The sequence below is a fragment of the Monomorium pharaonis genome, chromosome 1, assembly GCF_013373865.1.
Source record: "Monomorium pharaonis isolate MP-MQ-018 chromosome 1, ASM1337386v2, whole genome shotgun sequence".
NCBI lineage: Eukaryota > Metazoa > Arthropoda > Insecta > Hymenoptera > Formicidae > Monomorium > Monomorium pharaonis.
Window position 1 is genome coordinate 22,352,034 of NC_050467.1, and position 23,319 is coordinate 22,375,352.

At 41.3% G+C, this 23,319-nt stretch overlaps 1 protein-coding gene across 1 annotated transcript in view; it reads right to left on the reverse strand.

The window, feature by feature from the left end:
* Positions 1-23,319, reverse strand: part of LOC105833729 (disintegrin and metalloproteinase domain-containing protein 10) — a 65,276-nt gene that overhangs the window by 22,133 nt on the left and 19,824 nt on the right. The window contains 1 exon segment of the mRNA XM_036293797.1: positions 20,503-20,621. Within this exon segment, the coding sequence (XP_036149690.1) occupies positions 20,503-20,621 (119 nt within the window).

The following is a 23,319-nucleotide window of genomic DNA, read 5'->3' on the forward strand; positions in this document are numbered from 1 at the left end:
CGTCGTAATTTTCCTCGTCTTACTCTTGCCGGCCGATTTATGCTTCGCATAAAATACCGTAGGTGTACAGCCCCTCTTCTACCGTGGTAGTAGTAGTAGTAGTAATCTTCGGCGTTTGTCCGATCTACTTTTATGTCTTTAGAAATTAATTATTAATTCCCGAATAAAGGGAGAGAAAAAGAGGGGGCAATTAATTCCGGCAAGATAGCCAGGTATAAAAAGATAACAAGATCGTACAAAACTAATAGCCCCGTCCGTGCGATACTATACCACTCGTGTGCTAGATGTGCTCGCGCATATCGATGATATTTCTTTGCACCGTCTTGCAGCATTAACGTAATCGATGGTAGTATCTATTTCGCCGTGGAGATCGCGATACTTAGTCTAATGAGCGTTGGTTAACCCTCGATTGACCTATTGCGAGCTAATCGCACGGAATAATTGCCGGTCTTTTTCTTTAGCGGCGCAGCAGCACTAAATTACGTGTTCCCGTACGTATGTACATATCCCGTAGTACATGCGCTCTTGTTGATTTGCGAATCGACCTCAATTGTCGATTTTCCAACAGATAGAATTGCAGCGGGCGTAAAATAAGTCCTCAATTTATCAGTCCGCTGTATCGTTTTTGCTGTATCATAAAAATATCGCTATTTACAATCAGAACTTTGCGAAATGATTGAGGTACGTCTACATTTATCGCTAAACTCATATTTCTGTAATATATATAAATATCATATTTTATATACTTCTTTTTAAGCAGCAATAATTTCACTGCACGATCAATTTCAATTTTAATTATAAATTAAAAATTAATTTACTGCAATTAGTTAACAAGTGGGTAATTCAAATATATTAATTTTATCATCATAAATAACTATTCTATTCGCCAATTTTAAGGTAATATCTCTTACTGAGTAAATATTACAATAGACATCTATTATAATAGTCATTTTATAATAAACATCTCCAATAAATAAATGCTACTAGCCAAGTAATTACAGGACTCCTATTTTACTCAACGGTTTTATTTATAGTCACATTTGTTACCATAAATGTACCATTAATGCATTAAGGTTACTACTAATGTAAAATTAAATGCAATGTTAAATTATTTATTATTAATTCAGAGCAACAAAAGCCAATTTGAGTTTACCGATACCGACAACATGTAAAAAATGTATCTCACATTAATTATAGTATCCGTACTCATGAATAAAGATAAAATTTCGTATATTTATTTAAAAAAAACGAGTTTTGAGCGAAATAAAGATATATATACGTTCCGTAGCTCCTCTTGATTAAAGGCGACGTTCATTCTTTCGATACCTTTGCCCGCCTCGATTAATCAGCTCGCAATCACGGAAAGCGATGCGATCTCTCTCCAGCGAAACCAGCTATTGTTTTTCCTCGACACTCGAGAACGCCGAAAGGATAATAAATATTCCGCTCTTGATCATCGTGGCGAATTACAAACTTGAACGCGTACAGGCCGTCGATATATCGAACACGGACCGGCTGGTTTGTTAATTGACTATCGGATTATCTGCCATTAAGTCGGCTCAAATCATCGCACAGACAGAAAAATCGAATCAACTACTCCGGATCGATGATACTAATATTATCGAACGGTTTCGACTCTCTCGGTCGATGTACGGAGCCGATTATACTCGTTACGCAATTTACCACCAAAGTATACTAAATCATTTTTTGTAAACAAAATTAAAAATATAACAAACATATATTAATATAATTAATAATTAAGATTCCTTTGTGTAAAGGAATTGTCTAAAAAAAAAGAGAATTGGCATAATGTTCCTTTTACTGCGTTTTAAAAACAATTTCTACTTTTCACAATGGACATGTGGTTTTATATGCTTTTAGTTAACAACTTAGCGTTGCTTATTACTTAAAAGCTTTGTGAAAAGTAAATTCATTTTCGAGACGGAAGCAAAGGCGAGAATAAAGGTCCAGCGGATAAAAACGTTCCTGCGGAACATCTGACAAAAAAGATTGCACGAAAGAGAGGGTCCCGCGTTTAAACACGTGGATTTTGCATAGGGTAATTTGTAAGGAGCGCATTTCGGAAATTGCATTTCTTTGTGAGCAGTTTGCCGTGCTTGACAATAAGCGGCCCAGCCCCGAAATCTCGACTTAATTAGCCGTAGTAGCCGTAGCTTTAAAAGCACGCATTCTCCGTCTGTCTCTTTGTCTCCGTAATTCGTATTCTTCGAGCGCGAGAAGCTCCGCTTATGAATACGTCGGGACAAACTGGCTGTTGGCCAGAAGAGCCTTCATTCTACAATCGTGACTTGCTACCCCTTCGTGTTCTAGTTGCCGTGTCAAAATTCTTTGTAAACCGTATCCTTTCATCAAGCCCACGTCATGATTCGTTCGCGTGCGATACTGTACAAAAAGACGGTTTCAAAAAAACTCTACTCTGTGTATCAAAGATAAATCTCCGATAAAATCCGTTTTTCTGCTTAATTAGCGGAAACAAATATGCAGCAAAATTAACAAAGTGTATTTTGTTATATAACTCAGCATAAATAATTTTTATGATTATTCAACGAACAAAAGTTTCATTAGCTTTATTCGATGTTTGTTCAGACTCAAAGTAAAAACAAAAAAAAGACCTTAACATTTACGAATTAATAATGTCTAAGCATAAAGAGATACGCAAAATTGCATAAATTAATCCAAATAAACTTCGGGAATTTAAGTAAAAATTGAAATTCTGCTTTTAGTAAGTACTTTAAATTATTAGACAAATTTTATTTTAGCACAGCCCGTTTTGCAGTTTAATCACTAAGATTATTTAAGAACAAGAATTAAAATGGGAACGGAAGAGAATTTCGAATTTTATTAAATGTCTTGTAGAGAATCGTCATAGTGCAAAATTATTTTTTAATTTAACTTCTATAATTTGTTGACCTAATAAATAAATCGAAACAAAACTATCGCTTCCTATTATTCAGAATTACTTTCTTCACGTATTATACTTCTATGAAATGGATTTTTCTTTCATATTGAACATTTTGTGCAGCCATTTGACCCTCAGATCCGGATCATATTACGTGACATCCAATATCAGATAAATAAAACTCGTAAAGAAAAAATTAAAATATAAGTTAAAAGCAGATTTGAAAAGAATTCAATTTATGATTTTATCTCCTTTTGGGGAAATACAGAAGCTTTAAATATGTTTATTTATACAATTATTTATACAATTTCTCAACTAAAAATAAATATTTATAAAATCTAATATAGGAAATAATAATTTATATTAACTCTTAGAGTGCCAATATCCGAAAAACCGAGATTTCACGCATAAAACTTTATGCATAAAAATGTTGATTTCTCGGACGTCGCTACATAAAAATTCATAAAAAATTAACAATGACAATTTTTACTTTACATTTAATTTCGTGTAAAACATTATTATAAATAATTATTCTTTGTAATCATTACTTATACTTTATAAATCGATCTTTTTCTGGCACTAAAAGAACGGTTAATTTTTTTATAAATTAAAAATGCAGATCATGTTACCGGCTTTTCTTCTAATGTGCAAATCACATGCCATTTAGCGACTTACAATTATAGAGAAGGAGGTTTACGAGCAGCTCGCCCCAACGTTCCGGCAAATTTGCCATCAACAAGAATCAGAGTTCTTTCAGCAAAGAGGCTTTTCTCCGGCTTCGAGCCGGCTTGAGAACAAAACGAGCTAGAACACGAACATTTCGAATATATCGTCCGTTTAACTTGCCGTACATTCCGCGGAAACAATGATCATTCCGTCGGTAGGTATATCGCGACGACTGCATTCGCGCTACCAAAGAACGGAGTGCATTTCACCGGCGGCGGCGCAACGTGGCCGCAATTCCGAAGTGCCATCGCGTTTCCCCGAGCCGAGGTAGAGACGAAATACGCCAAAATATCGTTATAGCTATTACCGCGGAACATTGAGCGGAGGGAAAGACGGGATTGGCCTACTTTCCGGGGCGAAGTCTTCCCCTCCTCCTCCCGGAGGGGCGCGGAAGAACCGACATTACTCGCGGACTTTGAAATTTCGCCTATTGGGAAACGACGCGGGGATTCCGCCGACTATGACAAATGGCCCGGCAATTTTTGCGCTCCTCAAGAGCCCCCCCCCCCCTGATCGATTCCCGGACACCGCGCCCGCCGCGGCGCGAATGCCGCGCGAATTATACAAGTCCGTCGCGAAGAAAAGTCGGCACGTAGCGCGCGGCGACAATGCGCGTCAAATACGTCTCAATAACAAATGAAAAATCGCTCGTGAAATCATTCTCCCGCGTACCGTATATTTCCAAAGCCGCGCGGCTGTCCTGAGTTCATTCAGCTAATACTGACGTAACGAAGTTACTGTCGAGTTCCGCGAAACTGCATTAACCAATATTTAACTGCCTGGCAGATCGACCGAGAGTGCTTAAAATTTAAAGCGCTTGAAATTTCGCGTCGTAATTAAATCGTCCGTAAATTTTGAATAGTAGTAAAACGCGGAATGCAAGTAGAGCCTATTTAGAGAATTGAAAAAACTAACAAAAAAAAAAAAACTTTTAGCTCGGGTCTCGAGTTACAAATTCGTGTGATAAATTTGCGAAACAAAATATTTTGAAAAACACAACCGGTTAAAAAATGTAGACATCACTTAAAAATGTACTGCGAACGTATATCAAATACTCTGTGTGTAACATCTGTATTTTTATTAAACGGAAAAAAATATGGGAAGGCAAAATTACAAATTTCCTCCCCCGTTTAAAAGCGTATTTGTCCGATGTCCTCGCCCTCTCATATGAGCAAGATGCGCATCATACAGATGTTTCATATTGAAAAAGTGAAAAAAAAATTTAGTGGAAAACTTGTATAAAACGCGGAGCTTGTCACGGGAGACATTAACATTAAAAGGATTTGTGGTTGAAAGTGGGATTTCTTTGGCGGAGATTTAAACGAGCGCGCGCTTTGTCCGTAATTGAATTTTAAGTATCACAAAACTCGCGACACAGTGCTCTCACACCGATCCTTTGTTTCACATGAATAAATATAAATACTTGAAAATTCCTAATTTTTTTTCTCTGTTTTTCGAAGAAACAAGCGAGAGACGTATAAACGGAGTGTCCCGGGTGTCTCGGGCTCTCTTTCGTTTACGGGTCCTTTGATCAATTTCTACTTGACAATTTAATAGGCCGCAAAACGATATCTAATATTCTCTCGAAAATTTAAAGGTCTTCGAACGCTCAGAGAAATATTCATAGCAACTATCCTATCTAAAAAAAACATGTAAAGTCGATTGCTCGCATTTCTCGAAGTTCATTGTTGTCGCTTTTCCGCGATGCCAATTGGTTCTCTCGCTGCGCTTACTTCGTGTTGCAAGAGTAGCTGTCATTGCAATTAAATTTTGACAGCTGTAAAATTTGTATAAATATTATTTATACATTTATTGTTGTAATTTATTTTTAAAAGGTGAAAAATAAAAAGTTAAGTAGCGCGCGCGAAGCGCGCGTCTGTGGTGTCTAGTGGTATATAAACTTGAAATATTTTTTATATTCTTTGATAATAATGGTATAAATATTTATTTTAAATATTTTTATAAATGTTTATCATAATTTTTTTAATACCTGACAAACTCAGACATAAAAATATGTACAAATAATTTAGCTTCCGAAACGGACCAATCTCCAATTTAGTTCGAATTTTGGAAATTTCTTTTAGTGAAAAAAAACATATGCAAGAAGAATTTTTAAGGACTAGAAAAAAATTTTTTTTTAACGTCGGTAAATAAAAAATCCATAATTTGTAAACAAAAATTTAAATGTGTATGTGTGTGTGTTTGTGTGTGATCACAGCGAAGCAATGTCTTTGTTAACTTTCTTTATGGGTGTACTTGTAAAATGAGTAAGTGTTAATTCCGTTACCAGACATTGTATTAAAAACCTGCAAACACATGTGAACTTTACTTTGTTTGCAATGTGCACATGGGTTAGCGACTTGGATGGGGTGAGTGCGTGAGTGAGTGAATGAGTAAGTGAGTGAGTAAGTGAGAGTAAGTGAGAGTGAGTGAGAGTGAGTGAGGAGTGAGTGAGGAGTGAGTGAGAAGTGAGTGAAGAGTGAGTGAGTAGTGAGTAAGTGAGTGAGTGAGTGAGTGAGTGAGTGAGTGAGTGAGTGAGTGAGTGAGTGAGTGAGTGAGTGAGTGAGTAAAGACTCAGTAAAGAGTGAGTGAGTGAGTTAAGAGTAAGCCAGAAGTAAGCCGGGAGTGAGTCGAGAGTGAGCCGGGAGTGAGCCAGGAGTGAGCAAGGAGTGAGCCAGAAGTGAGCAAGTGAGCGACTGGCTGCCTGGCTGGCTGGTTGGCAGTGAGTGAGTAAGTGAGTAAAGACTGAGTAAAGAGTAAGTGAGTGAGTGAAGAGTGAGCCAGGAATGAGCCAGGAGTGAGCCAGGAGTGAGCCGGGAGTAAGCCGGGAATGAGCCGGGAGTGAGCCGGGAGTGAGCCGGGAGTGAGCCGGGAGTGAGCCGGGAGTAAGCCAGGAGTGAGCCGGGAGTAAGCCGGGAGTGAGCCGGGAGTAAGCCGGGAGTGAGCCGGGAGTAAGCCGGGAGTAAGCCGGGAGTGAGCCGGGAGTGAGCCAGGAGTGAGCCGGGAGTGAGCCGGGAGTGAGCCGGGAGTAAGCCGGGAGTGAGCCGGGAGTGAGCCAGGAGTGAGCCGGGAGTGAGCCGGGAGTAAGCCGGGAGTGAGCCGGGAGTGAGCCGGGAGTGAGCCGGGAGTGAGCCGGGAGTGAGCCAGAAGTGAGCAAGTGAGCGACTGGCTGCCTGGCTGGCTGGTTGGCAGTGAGTGAGTGAGTGAGTAAGTGTGTAAAGACTGAGTAAAGAGTGAGTGAGTGAGTGAAGAGTGAGCCAGGAGTGAGCCAGGAGTAAGCCGGGAGTAAGCCGGAAGTGAGCCGGGAGTAAGCCGGGAGTGAGCTGGGAGTGAGCCAGGAGTGAGCCAGGAGTGAGCCGGGAGTAAGCCGGGAGTGAGCCGGGAGTGAGCCAGGAGTGAGCCGGGAGTGAGCCGGGAGTGAGCCGGGAGTGAGCCAGGAGTGAGCCGGGAGTGAGCCGGGAGTAAGCCGGGAGTGAGCCGGGAGTGAGCCGGGAGTGAGCCGGGAGTGAGCCGGGAGTGAGCCAGGAGTGAGCAAGTGAGCGACTGGCTGCCTGGCTGGCTGGTTGGCAGTGAGTGAGTGAGTAAGTGTGTAAAGACTGAGTAAAGAGTGAGTGAGTGAGTGAAGAGTGAGCCAGGAGTGAGCCAGGAGTAAGCCGGGAGTAAGCCGGAAGTGAGCCGGGAGTAAGCCGGGAGTGAGCTGGGAGTGAGCCAGGAGTGAGCCAGGAGTGAGCCGGGAGTAAGCCGGGAGTGAGCCGGGAGTGAGCCAGGAGTGAGCCGGGAGTGAGCCGGGAGTGAGCCGGGAGTGAGCCGGGAGTGAGCCGGGAGTGAGCCGGGAGTGAGCCAGGAGTGAGCCGGGAGTGAGCCGGGAGTAAGCCGGGAGTGAGCCGGGAGTGAGCCGGGAGTGAGCCGGGAGTGAGCCGGGAGTGAGCCAGGAGTGAGCAAGTGAGCGACTGGCTGCCTGGCTGGCTGGTTGGCAGTGAGTGAGTGAGTGAGTAAGTGTGTAAAGACTGAGTAAAGAGTGAGTGAGTGAGTGAAGAGTGAGCCAGGAGTGAGCCAGGAGTAAGCCGGGAGTAAGCCGGGAGTGAGCCGGGAGTAAGCCGGGAGTGAGCCGGGAGTGAGCCAGGAGTGAGCCAGGAGTGAGCCGGGAGTAAGCCGGGAGTGAGCCGGGAGTGAGCCAGGAGTGAGCCGGGAGTGAGCCGGGAGTGAGCCGGGAGTGAGCCGGGAGTGAGCCGGGAGTGAGCCGGGAGTGAGCCGGGAGTGAGCCGGGAGTGAGCCGGGAGTGAGCCGGGAGTGAGCCGGGAGTGAGCCGGGAGTGAGCCGGGAGTGAGCCGGGAGTGAGCCGGGAGTGAGCCGGGAGTGAGCCAGGAGTGAGCAAGTGAGCGACTGGCTGCCTGGCTGGCTGGTTGGCAGTGAGTGAGTGAGTGAGTAAGTGTGTAAAGACTGAGTAAAGAGTGAGTGAGTGAGTGAAGAGTGAGCCAGGAGTGAGCCAGGAGTGAGCCAGGAGTAAACCGGGAGTAAGCCGGGAGTGAGCCGGGAGTAAGCCGGGAGTGAGCCGGGAGTGAGCCAGGAGTGAGCCAGGAGTGAGCCGGGAGTAAGCCGGGAGTGAGCCGGGAGTGAGCCAGGAGTGAGCCAGGAGTGAGCCGGGAGTGAGCCGGGAGTGAGCCGGGAGTGAGCCGGGAGTGAGCCAGGAGTGAGCAAGTGAGCGACTGGCTGCCTGGCTGGCTGGTTGGCAGTGAGTGAGTGAGTGAGTAAGTGTGTAAAGACTGAGTAAAGAGTGAGTGAGTGAGTGAAGAGTGAGCCAGGAGTAAACCGGGAGTAAGCCGGGAGTGAGCCGGGAGTGAGCCGGGAGTGAGCCGGGAGTAAGCCAGGAGTGAGCCGGGAGTGAGCCGGGAGTGAGCCGGGAGTGAGCCGGGAGTGAGCCAGGAGTGAGCCAGGAGTGAGCCAGGAGTGAGCCGGGAGTAAGCCGGGAGTGAGCCGGGAGTGAGCCAGGAGTGAGCCAGGAGTGAGCCGGGAGTGAGCCGGGAGTGAGCCAGGAGTGAGCCGGGAGTGAGCCGGGAGTGAGCCGGGAGTGAGCCAGGAGTGAGCCAGGAGTGAGCCAGGAGTGAGCCGGGAGTAAGCCGGGAGTGAGCCGGGAGTGAGCCAGGAGTGAGCCAGGAGTGAGCCGGGAGTGAGCCGGGAGTGAGCCAGGAGTGAGCCGAGAGTGAGCCGGGAGTGAGCCGGGAGTGAGCCAGGAGTGAGCCGGGAGTGAGCCGGGAGTGAGCCGGGAGTGAGCCGGGAGTGAGCCGGGAGTGAGCCGGGAGTGAGCCAGGAGTGAGCCAGGAGTGAGCCGGGAGTAAGCCGGGAGTGAGCCGGGAGTGAGCCGGGAGTGAGCCGGGAGTAAGCCGGGAGTGAGCCGGGAGTGAGCCGAGAGTGAGCCGGGAGTGAGCCGGGAGTGAGCCAGGAGTGAGCCAGGAGTGAGCCAGGAGTGAGCCGGGAGTAAGCCGGGAGTGAGCCGGGAGTGAGCCAGGAGTGAGCCAGGAGTGAGCCGGGAGTGAGCCGGGAGTGAGCCGGGAGTGAGCCGGGAGTGAGCCAGGAGTGAGCAAGTGAGCGACTGGCTGCCTGGCTGGCTGGTTGGCAGTGAGTGAGTGAGTGAGTAAGTGTGTAAAGACTGAGTAAAGAGTGAGTGAGTGAGTGAAGAGTGAGCCAGGAGTAAACCGGGAGTAAGCCGGGAGTGAGCCGGGAGTAAGCCGGGAGTGAGCCGGGAGTGAGCCAGGAGTGAGCCAGGAGTGAGCCGGGAGTAAGCCGGGAGTGAGCCGGGAGTGAGCCAGGAGTGAGCCAGGAGTGAGCCGGGAGTGAGCCGGGAGTGAGCCGGGAGTGAGCCGGGAGTGAGCCGGGAGTGAGCCGGAGTGAGCCGGGAGTGAGCCGGGAGTAAGCCAGAAGTGAGCCGGGAGTGAGCCGGGAGTGAGCCAGGAGTGAGCAAGTGAGCGACTGGCTGCCTGGCTGGCTGGTTGGCAGTGAGTGAGTGAGTAAGTGTGTAAAGACTGAGTAAAGAGTGAGTGAGTGAGTGAAGAGTGAGCCAGGAGTGAGCCAGGAGTGAGCCAGGAGTAAGCCGGGAGTAAGCCGGGAGTGAGCCGGGAGTAAGCCGGGAGTGAGCCGGGAGTGAGCCAGGAGTGAGCCAGGAGTGAGCCGGGAGTAAGCCGGGAGTGAGCCGGGAGTGAGCCGGGAGTGAACCGGGAGTGAGCCGGGAGTGAGCGAGTGAGTGAGCGAGTGAGTGAGCGAGTGAGTGAGCGAGTGAGTGAGCGAGTGAGTGAGCGAGGAGTGAGCGAGTAAGTGAGCGAAGAGTGAGCGAGGAGTGAGCCAGGAGTGAGCCAGTGAGTGAGCGAGGAGTGAGCGAGGAATGAGCCAGTGAGTGAGTGTGTGAGTGAGTGAGCGAAAAAGGGAGGAAGGGAGCAAACGAGCGAGCGTAACTAGATAAATATGTAGCTAAGTAGCTAGGTAGCTAGATAGCAGTAAGTATGCAAGTAGGTATGTATGTCGGTATGTATGTATGTAGGTAGGTATGTAGGTATGTATGTATGTATAATTAAACTTTACATTTTTTTATTCAAAATTGCAGAAGACGTTTGATTAATGTAAACGAAAGATAGAGAAAATCAAATTGTAATTATTATTATTTTCTAAGTAAAAAGTCAAATAGCGCGCGCGCAGCGCGCGCTTGTAATGTTCTAGTAATATAAAAGTGACATGTTTTATTCGTAGAATTATGTACGTAGTCCCATAAACTATTTTACGATTGTTGTAACTAAAGTTTTGGTTCAATTTTTTCGTCATTCGCGTTTGTATTACTGTTTTTCTATACAGTTCATCTAACAAATCACAAATAATTATTATATTTCCTTAATTCATATGACTTATTTTTTTTTATTACAACTTACAATACATAATTGAGGTGCTAGTCATTTAATAAATTCATAATTGTTGCTGTAATTTTTTTTTCTCCGGGTGTAACGATGTAACCGTAAAATCGAAATATAGTATTACGCGCGCAGATATATACAGAAATAATTATACTCGCAAAAGTATATGCTCGCAAAAGAGGAAAAAACTTCCCGCGACTGTTTCGCTTCCAGAAAAATATACTTGTGACCCTGATGCCGAGCCCCGATAATCTTTACCGTGATAACCAGACTTCGCAACATAGCGGTGAGACTCCGAGCATAATGCGGCAAATACTTTCATCGTGCGCGTAATAGCTCCAATCCGCGCCGGATCCCCGGGCTCGCTCGTCCGCGAACTTTCCAAGACGATTACTTGCTAATGGCGCCGCGCTAGCCGCGATTCTCCATTATCGTGAATCGGAAATCGAGTGTCCCCTGATATGCAATTACACGCGCGTATACCGTCAATTAGGCAAGTTTAATCGCTAATCGGATTATCGTTGATACGCGTTATCCCACATCGGTGCGCCCGCTATCAGGCCGACTTTGCAGTCTGCAACCAGCTGGTAGATTGCGGCGGCTTCCTGGTCGTTTACAGAGACGCAAACGCGCCAAAAAGTCAAGTTAATTTAATAATTGCCGCGTCAGTCAGCACGGTAATTATTAATTTCGAATATCGGACATCGTTGCTTGATAAATTAAATGACAGCCGCTCTCTGGATTACAAACACGGCAAGCGTCGTCTATATCAAGTCACTGTATCGCAATTTAGCGTAACGATTGTCGTAATTATACCACAGACTGTAATGATAACGCTAATTACTATTTACAGCCTATAATTCGCAACATGCGTGTCCTTCATCATTATCTCATCTTGCAAAATCTAAAATTTCATGGAATTTTTTATTCGTTTTTAATTCTCATTTCGTATTTCGTTTTTTGCGACGATATTTTGCAGTTTAATAGCAAAGCAATTTAAAATAATACTCTTCTTTAAAAGATAAAAAAATCCATTCTTGTAAATTTAATCTTCTTTTATTTAATATTCTTAATATTTAAGATCTTGAAAATATATTCCTCAAGTATGTTTTATCAATATCTAATAATTTAAAAAAGACAAAAAAGCACATAGCCTATATAAAATATCAAAACGTTTAATACAATTATTTATTAACAATTATTTATTAACAAATGTCTTTAAATAAAAAGAAAACTTTACAAATACATAAGTCATTATCTTTTGATATGTTCTGATCATATTATATTATTCATATTTATTAAAGATACAAAGTACTATTAAATTAAAATAGAGGTTCTATTGAATTAGTTCGTAATTGAGCACATTGGTCATTGAACACTGAAAAATATATATGGCTGTCTCATTACAATCCTAAAAAAGTTTCAAAAATAAAATAATAGATGACGAAATTGGACCACACCGACAAAAAAGATAAAATTCATTCATTTAAAAAAATGTTAAAAAATAGTATGCAAAGTTTGACATTAATTGGTTTTTGTGTCTTTCTAAAAAAAATCCCGAATAACTCCTCTTTTTAGACTCCTAAAGGAGAATACCCTTTTAATATCCTTTTAATAACGAAGCGATTTAATAGCAAGTAAGTTTAATTAGCTCGGTGAAGTATCGAGTTTTCAAACGTCAGACAACAGAAATAAATTTCACTTCGCTTCCAAGAGCGATATTAACTTAAAATCGAGGGAAAAAAAGTAATAATAAAATCTCAATCATTCATCGAAATTTCCTCGGTTTCTCCTGATTTTCCAGGGAAATAAATCACCTGGTTGTTATCGATTCTCGAGAAGAGTGACAACTCTCTGATATATGATGACATGATGGTATCGATACATGTATAATAATACGCTATTTTGAATACATCGTGTCACTCGACTGTTTTATGAAGCGAATATTTCACAGGTAGGAAATGGAAGTTGACTTATGCATGGATATATTCGTGTCGTATTACGGTTCTACATTTATGATTGTTACATGAATCTCGTACTGAAAAGCGTATATCAAGTAAGAATATTTTAGAACAAAGTTTTCTTAAAATTACACAATTTTATTAAAAGTCAAACAATATACTCAACTCCGAAATCTTAGTTGTCTAATAATATGTAAAATGTTTAATAAATTAATCATATTAATCTCAAAATTAAACTTCATTATCATTACTTAATTAATTACATTCTATAATAATTAATTACGACAGCGTTCGATAGTAGTTAAATATCTTATTTTTGCAAGAAACTGTTTTAATTAAAAAATGTTATTCAAATATGTATTTAATAGCAAATTTTAACTGCTAAGATCGAATTTGGAGAAAGAAATTTAAAACAAGCACATATTGTTATGAAATCATTATACAAGAAAATTATAGTAACTGCGGCTTTAAATATATTTCTTTGTTAATGTCTCAAAAAAACATGAAAAATGGCAATATAGAATGTTTTGTCAGTCTTAAAAATCACGTCAAATCTTAAAACAAGATAATATATATTAATTTTTAACTTCGAAACGCGATTGTCAGAATGGTCGTTAAAGCGTGTCGGAGGTAAGGAAAATTGACGAAAATTATTTCAATTTCATGAAGACGTAATCGGTTGTACGGAAAATAGCGTTATCCCAATTAAAGTCGTCGCGGAAGAGAATGTACAAGAAGCAATCAACGGTCCCCCACCATTTTGCGCTCGCGCATATCGAAGAGTGGCAGAGTCATCTCGCTCTTACCGCTTTATGCATAAATGCGAATAAATTACGTGTCCGCTCCTCTTTGGCGTCGAATTGCTTACGGCCGGATCCTGTGCACCAAAGTTCGGGGTGCCACTCTCTCGAGTGCAGCTCGACATTCGACCATGAAGGATTAGATGAAGATTAATAAAGTCTCATCTCGCGTCTCCCGTTTACGTCAACGCTCCTCTACTCGTTTTGACGATGCATTTTGCAATGCAGCGATAAAGGACTGCTCGAACAAGCAAACAGTGCTATAACCTGCTCTTGTATGAACAAGTAATTAAATTGTGGAATAAAATTAATGCAACGAAATATTTCTGCGTCAACAAAATTTCAGCGTTGCGTCGATATACAAATTGTTCAATTAATTTTATAATTGTTTAAACGAAAACAAGCAACTTTTTCTCAGTTGTATAAAAGATGTGTTTGCGCAGTACAAACGAACAGTTTTGCTGGAAAAGGCAAACACGAGTGGTACATATGGCGGTGTAAAGGTGCGTTTGAAATATGTAAACGTGAACGAACAAGATGGATACGCTTGTAAAGATGTGTTTATACCGTAAAAGCGCGATCAAACTGGACGCGCATTCGCGTCTGTACGTCACGGCGCGGTACAAGGTACAACGTATAACAAGAGAGCAATAGCGGAGTATCAACGAACGAATTGATTCGCCATAAATACGCGTTTGCTGCATTCAAGTGCACGAGTGACCGAATGAATATGCCAGAAAGGTACGTTACGCGAGCACGAAACGCGATGGGACTGATGGGAGCTGATTCGTTGTGACACGGTAACAGAAAACGAGCGTATTCCATTCGTTTCGCGTTCGTATATACGGGCAAAACAGACAATCGTCAAAGAAGATACGTGCGTAAGCACGAATGTCGATCCCGAAACCGTCTGTAAAGGAGTTCCCGTTCAATGCGAAATTTAAACATCGGATTCCGATGCGAATTAAATGGCTCCATCAGGTACAAGCCGGGGAGACATTTCGATATTTCATATACCTGCGGTTACCGCTGTTGTATTAGCCACGCCATCATGTATCGGACTCGAGACGGAGTTAGATAAAATTTAGAAACGCAATATATGCGCGAACAACACATGGAGAAATAATATATAAAGTGAAAATACAATCCGATGTATTCGATCCATACGGATCAATACAGCAAACGTAACTTTAAGAATGGATGTTTTCTCATATTCTCCCCTTCTCATATTCTACCTACTTTATATTTGACTTCTCTTTATATTTTATACAACGGTCGTTTTACTTTTCAATCGATTTCGTTCTAATTGTCTTACTTTTCGTTATACATATATCATGTTTTTATTACGTAACATATACTTAATTTTTGTGCCATATTACTTTACATCTTCATATGTATAATTCTATACTCTATAGCAAGGAATAAACTCGGAAATATCACACGGAGGATCCGGTTCGCTGACACGGGGGAGAAATTCATCTGCAGTAGTGTAAACGTTTCCATTACGAGTACGGGGGAACAGCTGGTACTTGCGTAAAGTGTAAACGCACCTTAAGGCCACGGTTATAGTGGATGCACATTACGACGGAAACTCATCTGAACGAATTTCGTAGCAGACGTCGAAACTAATCAAATACGGTGAGATTATACAAGTCGAGATGACTTAGGGCTTCCGCTCTGGGACTACCGTTTTTTCTTCGGCTATGAGCTGCGTTTTTTAAATAAGATTGCATCAATCGTTGCTAAAAATTACTGTATCGTAAGCACTCACAAATTTTTCGCAAATTACGTTTCCGTTAATTTAAAATTTTACTTGAAATTTATATTTATTGAAATTTATATCCATTTACACATTCACGGAATATTCAATTGTCGAGTAAGGACGCTAAAGAGCGTGAATTTTGTCTTCGAAAAAAATCATTCATTATTAGACCGTAATGTCAGTGTATATCCGTATTATTCAATAGAAAGTTTCGGGACACTCCACATAACGGGAGATCTGATCACGTAGCGTGTAATTACCTCCACTTATCTCGACACATTTAATTAGTTCTGATCGGCAAATTCCTATGCGCATACACTATGCTGTAACCGCGTGTGTATTAGTATAACTGTAATCCTTAAGTTACCTAACAATAAGAGTCATTTAGGATCCAATCCTAAATCCGTTTTTAAGTCAATATTCTAAATATAAATATAATGAAACAGATTAATATTGGAGAAGTAAGTTGAAATCATTAATTAAACGTATTAAAATTAATATAATAAGACAAATACCGTGGCGTTCAATTTAGTGAATTTACTAATCATTCTACATAAAAAGAGATAAATAAAAATAATTAATTAATTAATCGATTATTAATTAATTATCTTGCTAAGTAATGTGTGTGTGTGTGTGTGTGTGTGTGTGTGTGTGTTTGTGTAAGCAAATGGAGATTATTTAGTGAGACCATAATTTTAGATACATCTCGATTAATTGTGTCACATTTACGACCGCCGAGTTAATAAAACGGATGTGATTAATACATCCAGTTGAAAATGAGGCTAATATCACGGCTGCTATAATCAAACGCTGAATGCAGGTAGACCCGATAGAATCGTAATTATATCTCAACTTGCGGATGCAATTACAATAAATGAATGCAACTCTCCTCGTCTACCAGTTCAACGGGGGATTTCCCCGGTAGAAATTTGTCGGTGTGCAAGAACGCTCGTTGGAAACTCGCGTACGACGCCGTAACCGCGGCCTAAGTCGTCGAAGTGAAGACTACGACGTTCGGATATTACCTACGGCAAAATGCTATTACGGCCGGGTTCAACTTCCCCGCAATCCCGATCGTCGAAACGGCGGCGGTGACGGGGTCGTTCACGATTCACGATCCGGCGGGGCCGCATTCACGATTAAGTTTCTGGCCCGTTCGCGAGCTTGCGGTTACGTTTAGTTCGCCGAAATTATACCGTGTGGACCCTTCTCTCATTCTCTCTCTCTCTCTCTCTCTCTCTCTCTCTCTCTACATATATATATATATATATATATATATATATATATATATATATATATATATCTTTCTGCCTCTATTGTTCTATATATATGTCTGTCTGGTTTCTGCTGGAAATGCTTACGGGACTCGGACGGCACTAGTATCAACCATCGACGATTCAGGCAATGCTGTATCTATGTTACTGTTGGTTTAATCCATTAACTCCTAAAAGGGAATTGTTTTTAATTCCTGATCATTCTTGAAGCTCTGAACGTAAATTCGAACGTATCTAAAGTGAAATTCATAAGAACGTGTGCGCAAAAACTGAATTTATTCTAACATTCCACGATTTTAATAATATTTTTACTCATCTTGTATAATTAAAACAGAAAACAAGTTCTCAAATGTACGCGATATTATAAAAAAGATATCTCCGTGAACAAGGGAGAAGATAAAGTAAATTTCTTTTACATACAAAAGAAGAAAAACGTACAAACAAAAATTACTTGTTTATTTTCTCAGAGCGTAATTAAAATAAATATTTTGATTTGTAGAAATAAACAACAAAATTTTAACAACTTTTATTACGTTACAGCGTAAACAAAATACAATTCGCAAAGATCGAAGAGATTCCCATTACAAAAAAAAAAGAACCAATTTCTAAACCCTTTATTTTCTAAATCCGTGGGTTCTAATGCCCTAGTCACAACCATGAACGGTACGCTTATTTCCCACCGAAAGTCTACGGTCTGCACTACCCCCTTATTCGTGATCCCTTCGGCACAGTAACTGTGCGGTGTATCTCCAATAAGGGAACCTGGCACGCTTCCAAACGACAAGGACAACTACGACAACGACGACGGCTATGACGAAAATGAGATTTCTAGTTTAACGCACGGGGGTGGGTGTAAGATAACGTGCCATCCGGAAATGTCAATTGGCTATGATCCGTGGAAAACTAGCGCCAACGAGCAACAATAATCGTCAACAATATTCGCCGACGACTGAAAATAAGATTTGATTAAAAAAAAAATTGTGCAGTCGCGGTGACAACTTGATTTTTAAAAATGCATAACGTACCTATCTGCAGGTTATCATTGCAGGCACGAGGGAAACGCGCGTAATAACGATGGAGGAATCCATTTCGCATGTGAAATTCCGAGTTCTTTTTTTCAGAATCGCAAAACCGGGCGCAACGGCTCTCCCCTTTCCTCTCTCTCTCTCTCTCTCTCTCTCTCTCTCTCTGCGCCAAACAGTATCTCGCGCGAATCACGCGCGCGGCTCTCAAATAATTTCGAATTGAAATCGAGGACGCGCGGCGCGGCCTGCATTTCCGTCGTTGTGCACCGCGCATTCCGATGCATTCGCGGCGAGGCGCACGCGACCCGGCTTCGAGATACGCTCGTTCGAACGCGAAAATTTATTTCTCGATTTCGCTCCGGGTCGCGACGAGAGTCGCGAAAAGTTACGAGGGGAATATTTGATGCCGATGGCCGTGCGGGGCGTCGCCAACGATCGATCTAACAAGACTCTTTTTCAGTCTCGCACAAAAGCCTTCCTGTTTATTATTACTCTATCCCTCTATTATTATTTGCTAAGTTTCAATCTCTTTTATCATCGAGGAAGTAAATGATAACGTTATCTAACTCAAAGTATTAACAGAGGTTCGAACTATTTTTATTACTAGCGGCAGATTATGTTTCCCAGGAAAAGGATTTTAAAGAAAAAAAAACCTTAATAAAAAAGCTGTAATAGCTCGGGAGCACCTTTTACTTGCAAAAAGCACGGTTCAATAAGACAATATTAAAAGAGCTATCGAAGGAGTTTAATAAAACTGAGAATACGAGCTCTAATAAATGTTGATGGGCAAAAAAAAAAGATACGCTTTTAACTTTGATTAATTTTATGTCAACGCTACTTCAACAAACTTTTTTTTCTCGAAGTTTAATTATCAGGACGTGTTTCGTGTCGAGGGAAGAAAAAAACAAATTACGGATGCATGAAGCATCGAACCGTGTCCTTTCCCACACTCGTTAAGTAAAGCGTAAGATTTCTAATCGCAACTTCCCGCGCGACGTGTCCCATATCCGAGGGGAGTACACACCAGAGTTAATTACACGGATGTAACCAGGCACGGTACTAATAAATCTACTATAATGTTTTTGTAAGGACCAATCAAGGAGGATCCTTTCACCAGACGTATCTCTCGTGTACGGAAAGATTGACTCGCGTAACGCGTAACAAACTCGATTATTTATGGGCGCATTAGCGACGCGAACTAACGAGGGCGTGCTCAATGAATTACTGAAATCGTATTCAGCCGGAAAACCATCTGCGGTTATGCAATGACATTAAACAAAACGTTAATCCTCCCTGATGCATTTTGGGAGTTAAAATAACTCCCCTTGTGCGTTGCACATAATTTACTTGTCACGCGTAGTTTTGGGGAGAATATTGGCTTATTAAGATATAAAGGATATCCCGGAAGGGCACCTACGTGAAGATAGTAAAAAACCACGGCGGTTTCGAGCGGTAACTTCCGAGGGAGTTTGGAGATAATATTTTCGTTGTTTATATACGCTGAAAACCCCCGCGGGTTCGGAAGAGCCGATAGAAAAACCGATAAAAATTATAAAACTTTATTTATAAAACTTTACTTTCCGTTTTAGATTCAGGCATCGAGTTTCATAGTTTTATGCGGCTTAATTTGTTAAAATAGTTACTTTACATGTTATACATACTATATTCGAAAAACTAATATTAAACTAGATGTGAATTTTTAACAGCTACAAAAAAAAAATTGTAGATGTTCCTCGACTCGACGGCTCGTTATGAACTCTGAAAAATAATCCGATAATCACATTCTACAATCATAATAAATATATCATTAACGCAATATCTCGCTGACAGCATTCAGTTACGTTTGGAATCTCTCTTCATTAAATTAAAACCCGTTTGTTCACAATTCGTGCCGTTTCGCCATTCGTGCCGATTTGAGAAAACAGCATATTCAATTACAATCGGGCGGAACTTGTCAGTAACGCGAAAACGGATGGAGGATTGCATCAAAAGATTAAACAAGGCATGCGTCCTCAGGTGCGCCCGAAGCTCGCGCTTATACATTACCGAGCGGCGAAACGCGGACGCGCGCGCGCGCGTATGCCAGGCGGAAACCGCCTCGGAATAGCGGACGACGGGGCGGCCGCACGCTATCCATCATGCTGAGAAGCTGAAGTTGAGGGATACCGACTAATTACTTTGTCCGAGGATATGCGCGCGCGCACGCTCATCGTCGGATATATATAATACCACGCCTAATCTCGAAATGTGCTGACACCACTGTACTCTTTCGCCCGCGGTACCGCGCCGGCTTAATGACGGTAATACACCTCGTTTACGCAATGTAATTCCGGTACGCGGAGTGAGCGTGTATAAATATTGATCCGGTTGCTGCAATGACTATCAACGGCGCTCTCCGCTGCGCCGCTCTATGACGTTGACACGCGGCGAGACAGAGACAGAGACAGAGAAAGAGAGGGAGAGGGAAATTATCGGATTGTTGAGATTATCCCGGTAATCTCGAATCGAGATCCCCGGCTCGGTCGAGGCATTATCTTCTAGCCAGCGAGAACTAATTAGTTCCTTTTGACGCACATGTTTTGCCTTATCGTGGCAAATCAATGCGAATAATTACTCCTCCATACAGACAAATATCGAGAAAATAGATTTCCCAATAGCGCAGTATAATTGCTATGTATTGAAAACGAAGTTGATAATGATATAATATAAAGTTGAAGAATAATTTGTTTAAAAATAACGGTAAAATAACGCATAACATTTTACGTAATAATTCTCCGTGATTTTACGTTATATTATTTCCGTTATCATTGCGCATTTGAAAATTAAATTAATATGCCATGGCGGAATATAAGCTACGGCGCGTCGGGCGAATTGTGTTAAATAATTTCAATAAAAATTACCGCACCATTAACAAAACGATAACATCTATAACGTAGCGGAAGATAATAATTCAGTTCGTTTATTATAATGAGGTGAAATTTCTATACGTAAAATACACGAAGAAACACGAAATGCGATTTTAACCGTGTCAATTCCAATATAACCTCTGTTAATTATAATATAATTAATAATTATATCGAAGTCAAGCGCTATATTACTCGTGGTTTTTTCAATCGATGAGAATATAAGTGGACTTACCCAAAACAGTGCCGACGTAAGAATGCGACGTGTCGAAGGATATCGGGCCGTTCGTGCTCTCGAAAGATACGTCCTTGCTAAACAGGCTCGGGTCGCGAAACAAGCGTATCGTCCAGGATCTGCAAGACGAATCATGATCGTGAAGTGTCGGGTCGAGAAAACTTTTTTTTTTTGTGATTTTACTCGAGTGTGAGAGGAGTAATTATCGGTGTTTCTCGCGTGCTATAATATCGGATTTGCTTGCTTCGGATCGTTACGCTGAAGACCGATAATCTGGTACATAACATGAATAAAGGAAAAGGAATCGCCGGAGTACATAGGAGAACGAAGGTATCGTTAAGTGTACGCGTGTAATAATTATAAAAAAAACTGTATCTTATTTACTATCCGTGCGGATAAATTACTTTGACAGTTTTATTTCACAAAAAGGAAGAGAGGAAAGAGGGGAATGCCGAATATCTTTCCAACATCGACGGAACAAAGTACAGTAGATTCTTCGCATAACTATAATATTCAAAGTACGACGTTTCGTGTAGAAACAAAGGCTTGACAAAGGCGTCCTGGATACCATGTTATATACAGCTAAAATCCTCGAGCACGACCATCTCACCGGATTTATATAAAAAAACATATTACTTAAACTGAAATATATGTAAGCCGATATCGTCTATGCTCTCCATATAGTACATCGATTTGCTCGCGCACGAAACAGGAAAGTAACGCAAGTACAAAGTAGAAAATAAATATCTTGATTTCTTCACCGAGGCGCAATATCGCTCTCGAACGTACTTTGTATGAAATGTCAGTCTATAAGTTCATACTTACTATGTCAAGTATATTTTAATCTATATGGAAAAGAGATGGAGGTAGGTATTGTCAGAGTAAAACGACAACAGATTATCGATAACGAAGGGATGTGCATCGTTGATTTAAAAAAAAAAATGGAAATAACCTTTCAAAAATAACATTTCAAATATTGGAGTAAAAGTATGTCACCGTTTCCGACGATAAAATATTAGCGGAAGACACACTTGCTATAAATGTACAATATTTAAAATGAAATTCTCTCGAAATAATTCTTGCCAATGAGTAAACTATGAATCTTCGTTATCGCTTCTGCTATTCCCGGCAAATGTACTCGCGGGATCAACCCGATATGGTGGCAAGTGTCTCCCACAATTTCGAGATACGACGTTCGAAACCTTCGAACCTCCAAAGACAGCTTAAGCTCAAGACGAAACCATGTAACGTCATACGGATCGAAGTGGCTTCTCGACACCAACGGATTCAGCGCTAAATATACACACGCTCTTTCGCCCGTGCAAGCGGCATTTATGTAACAAATCCGCCTTTAACAAGATCAAAGTCAATTATGATTGACATTCGGGCCATCGAATGCCACAGAGAAGAGCGTGTAAAACTGATTAATATCATATGTTCATGATGGAAACATTCAATTACGATAAAGAAGTCACATGGCAGAAATAAATCATAATGTCGGAAGCGAACGATGTACGTATATATGTACAATATATAATCCCTTTCATATATACACATCGTATAATTCTGATTTTATAGAAAATATTAATCATGAGATAAGGACATAGAAATGACAATTTTAATTTCGCGCTCCGCAACTGCCACATCATATTAGTGTCCCGCGAAAAATATTATAGTAAATAATATAGTAGATTATAAAAACGGGCATTTCAAGAAAGACGAAAGCGTAAAAATCAAAATACTGAAAAATAACGCAGGCCCAGAAAAGTTATTGACGTTTTCATAAATATTCGCTTGGTCGCTGATGTATGTATATACCACTGAAATACGTGCAAAACAGCATACCACGAAAACAAATTGCTGCCTCCAATATAATGTATTCTTTGCAATATAAAAAAATGAAGAAATCCCATCTATTTCTGCAGAAAAATAAATCACGATGGAACGCGATATAATTTGTTTGTTTTTTATGAAGACTTACATATGTTATAATAGTTTACGTATAGGTTAAAGTAAATTCGGACCCGTATTACTATATATATTCCGCATAAAAATGCAGCAGAATAAATTATATGAAGGAGACTTTTGCACGAGATATAACATCTATAATATTAAAATATGGTAAATTGAAACGTATGCCCGAGGAACTCGTTAGCGCCTTCATAAATACGCTTCGTACACATTATTTTATTTATATTCGAAATACTGGACTCTGTCCTGTTAAATATGTAACGTAATTGCGCTTCGCGAATATACTTTACGTACATAGATTAAATATATCGCGACATGTTTAACCAAGACTGTGTCAAGATTATAAAATGGCATGCTACAAAATACGACAATGAGAAATGATATTTGTAAAATAATATCAAAGCATAAATATAAAGCATAAATATGGTTTTATTAATTCACATGGTACTGATAAATTGCGGTTGTGTATTTTATTCAAAATCCGAATATTGAACTTATCTTTAATTCACCTTGGATTTTACATGTTTAATTGTCCTCTTAATTCAATCTCTCCGTTCTCTTATAAATCCTTACTTGACTAAAAGGTAACTCCTTTTTTAGCACAAAAATAATCACCGCGATAGAGTCATTGGCATGACAGGTAACTGATACACGACGATCAAAGGTCAACGAGAAACCAATCATTATAAAATGTAGCAGAATAACGGCGTGATTGTCATTGAATAAAACCGATGCTGGAACTTATACGACTTTCACAATGACGACGCACAAATACATGACATGCTTCCGGATATCTCGTTAAAGTCTAATTCCACCATGATGCTGGATTTACATGGAAGGTCAAGC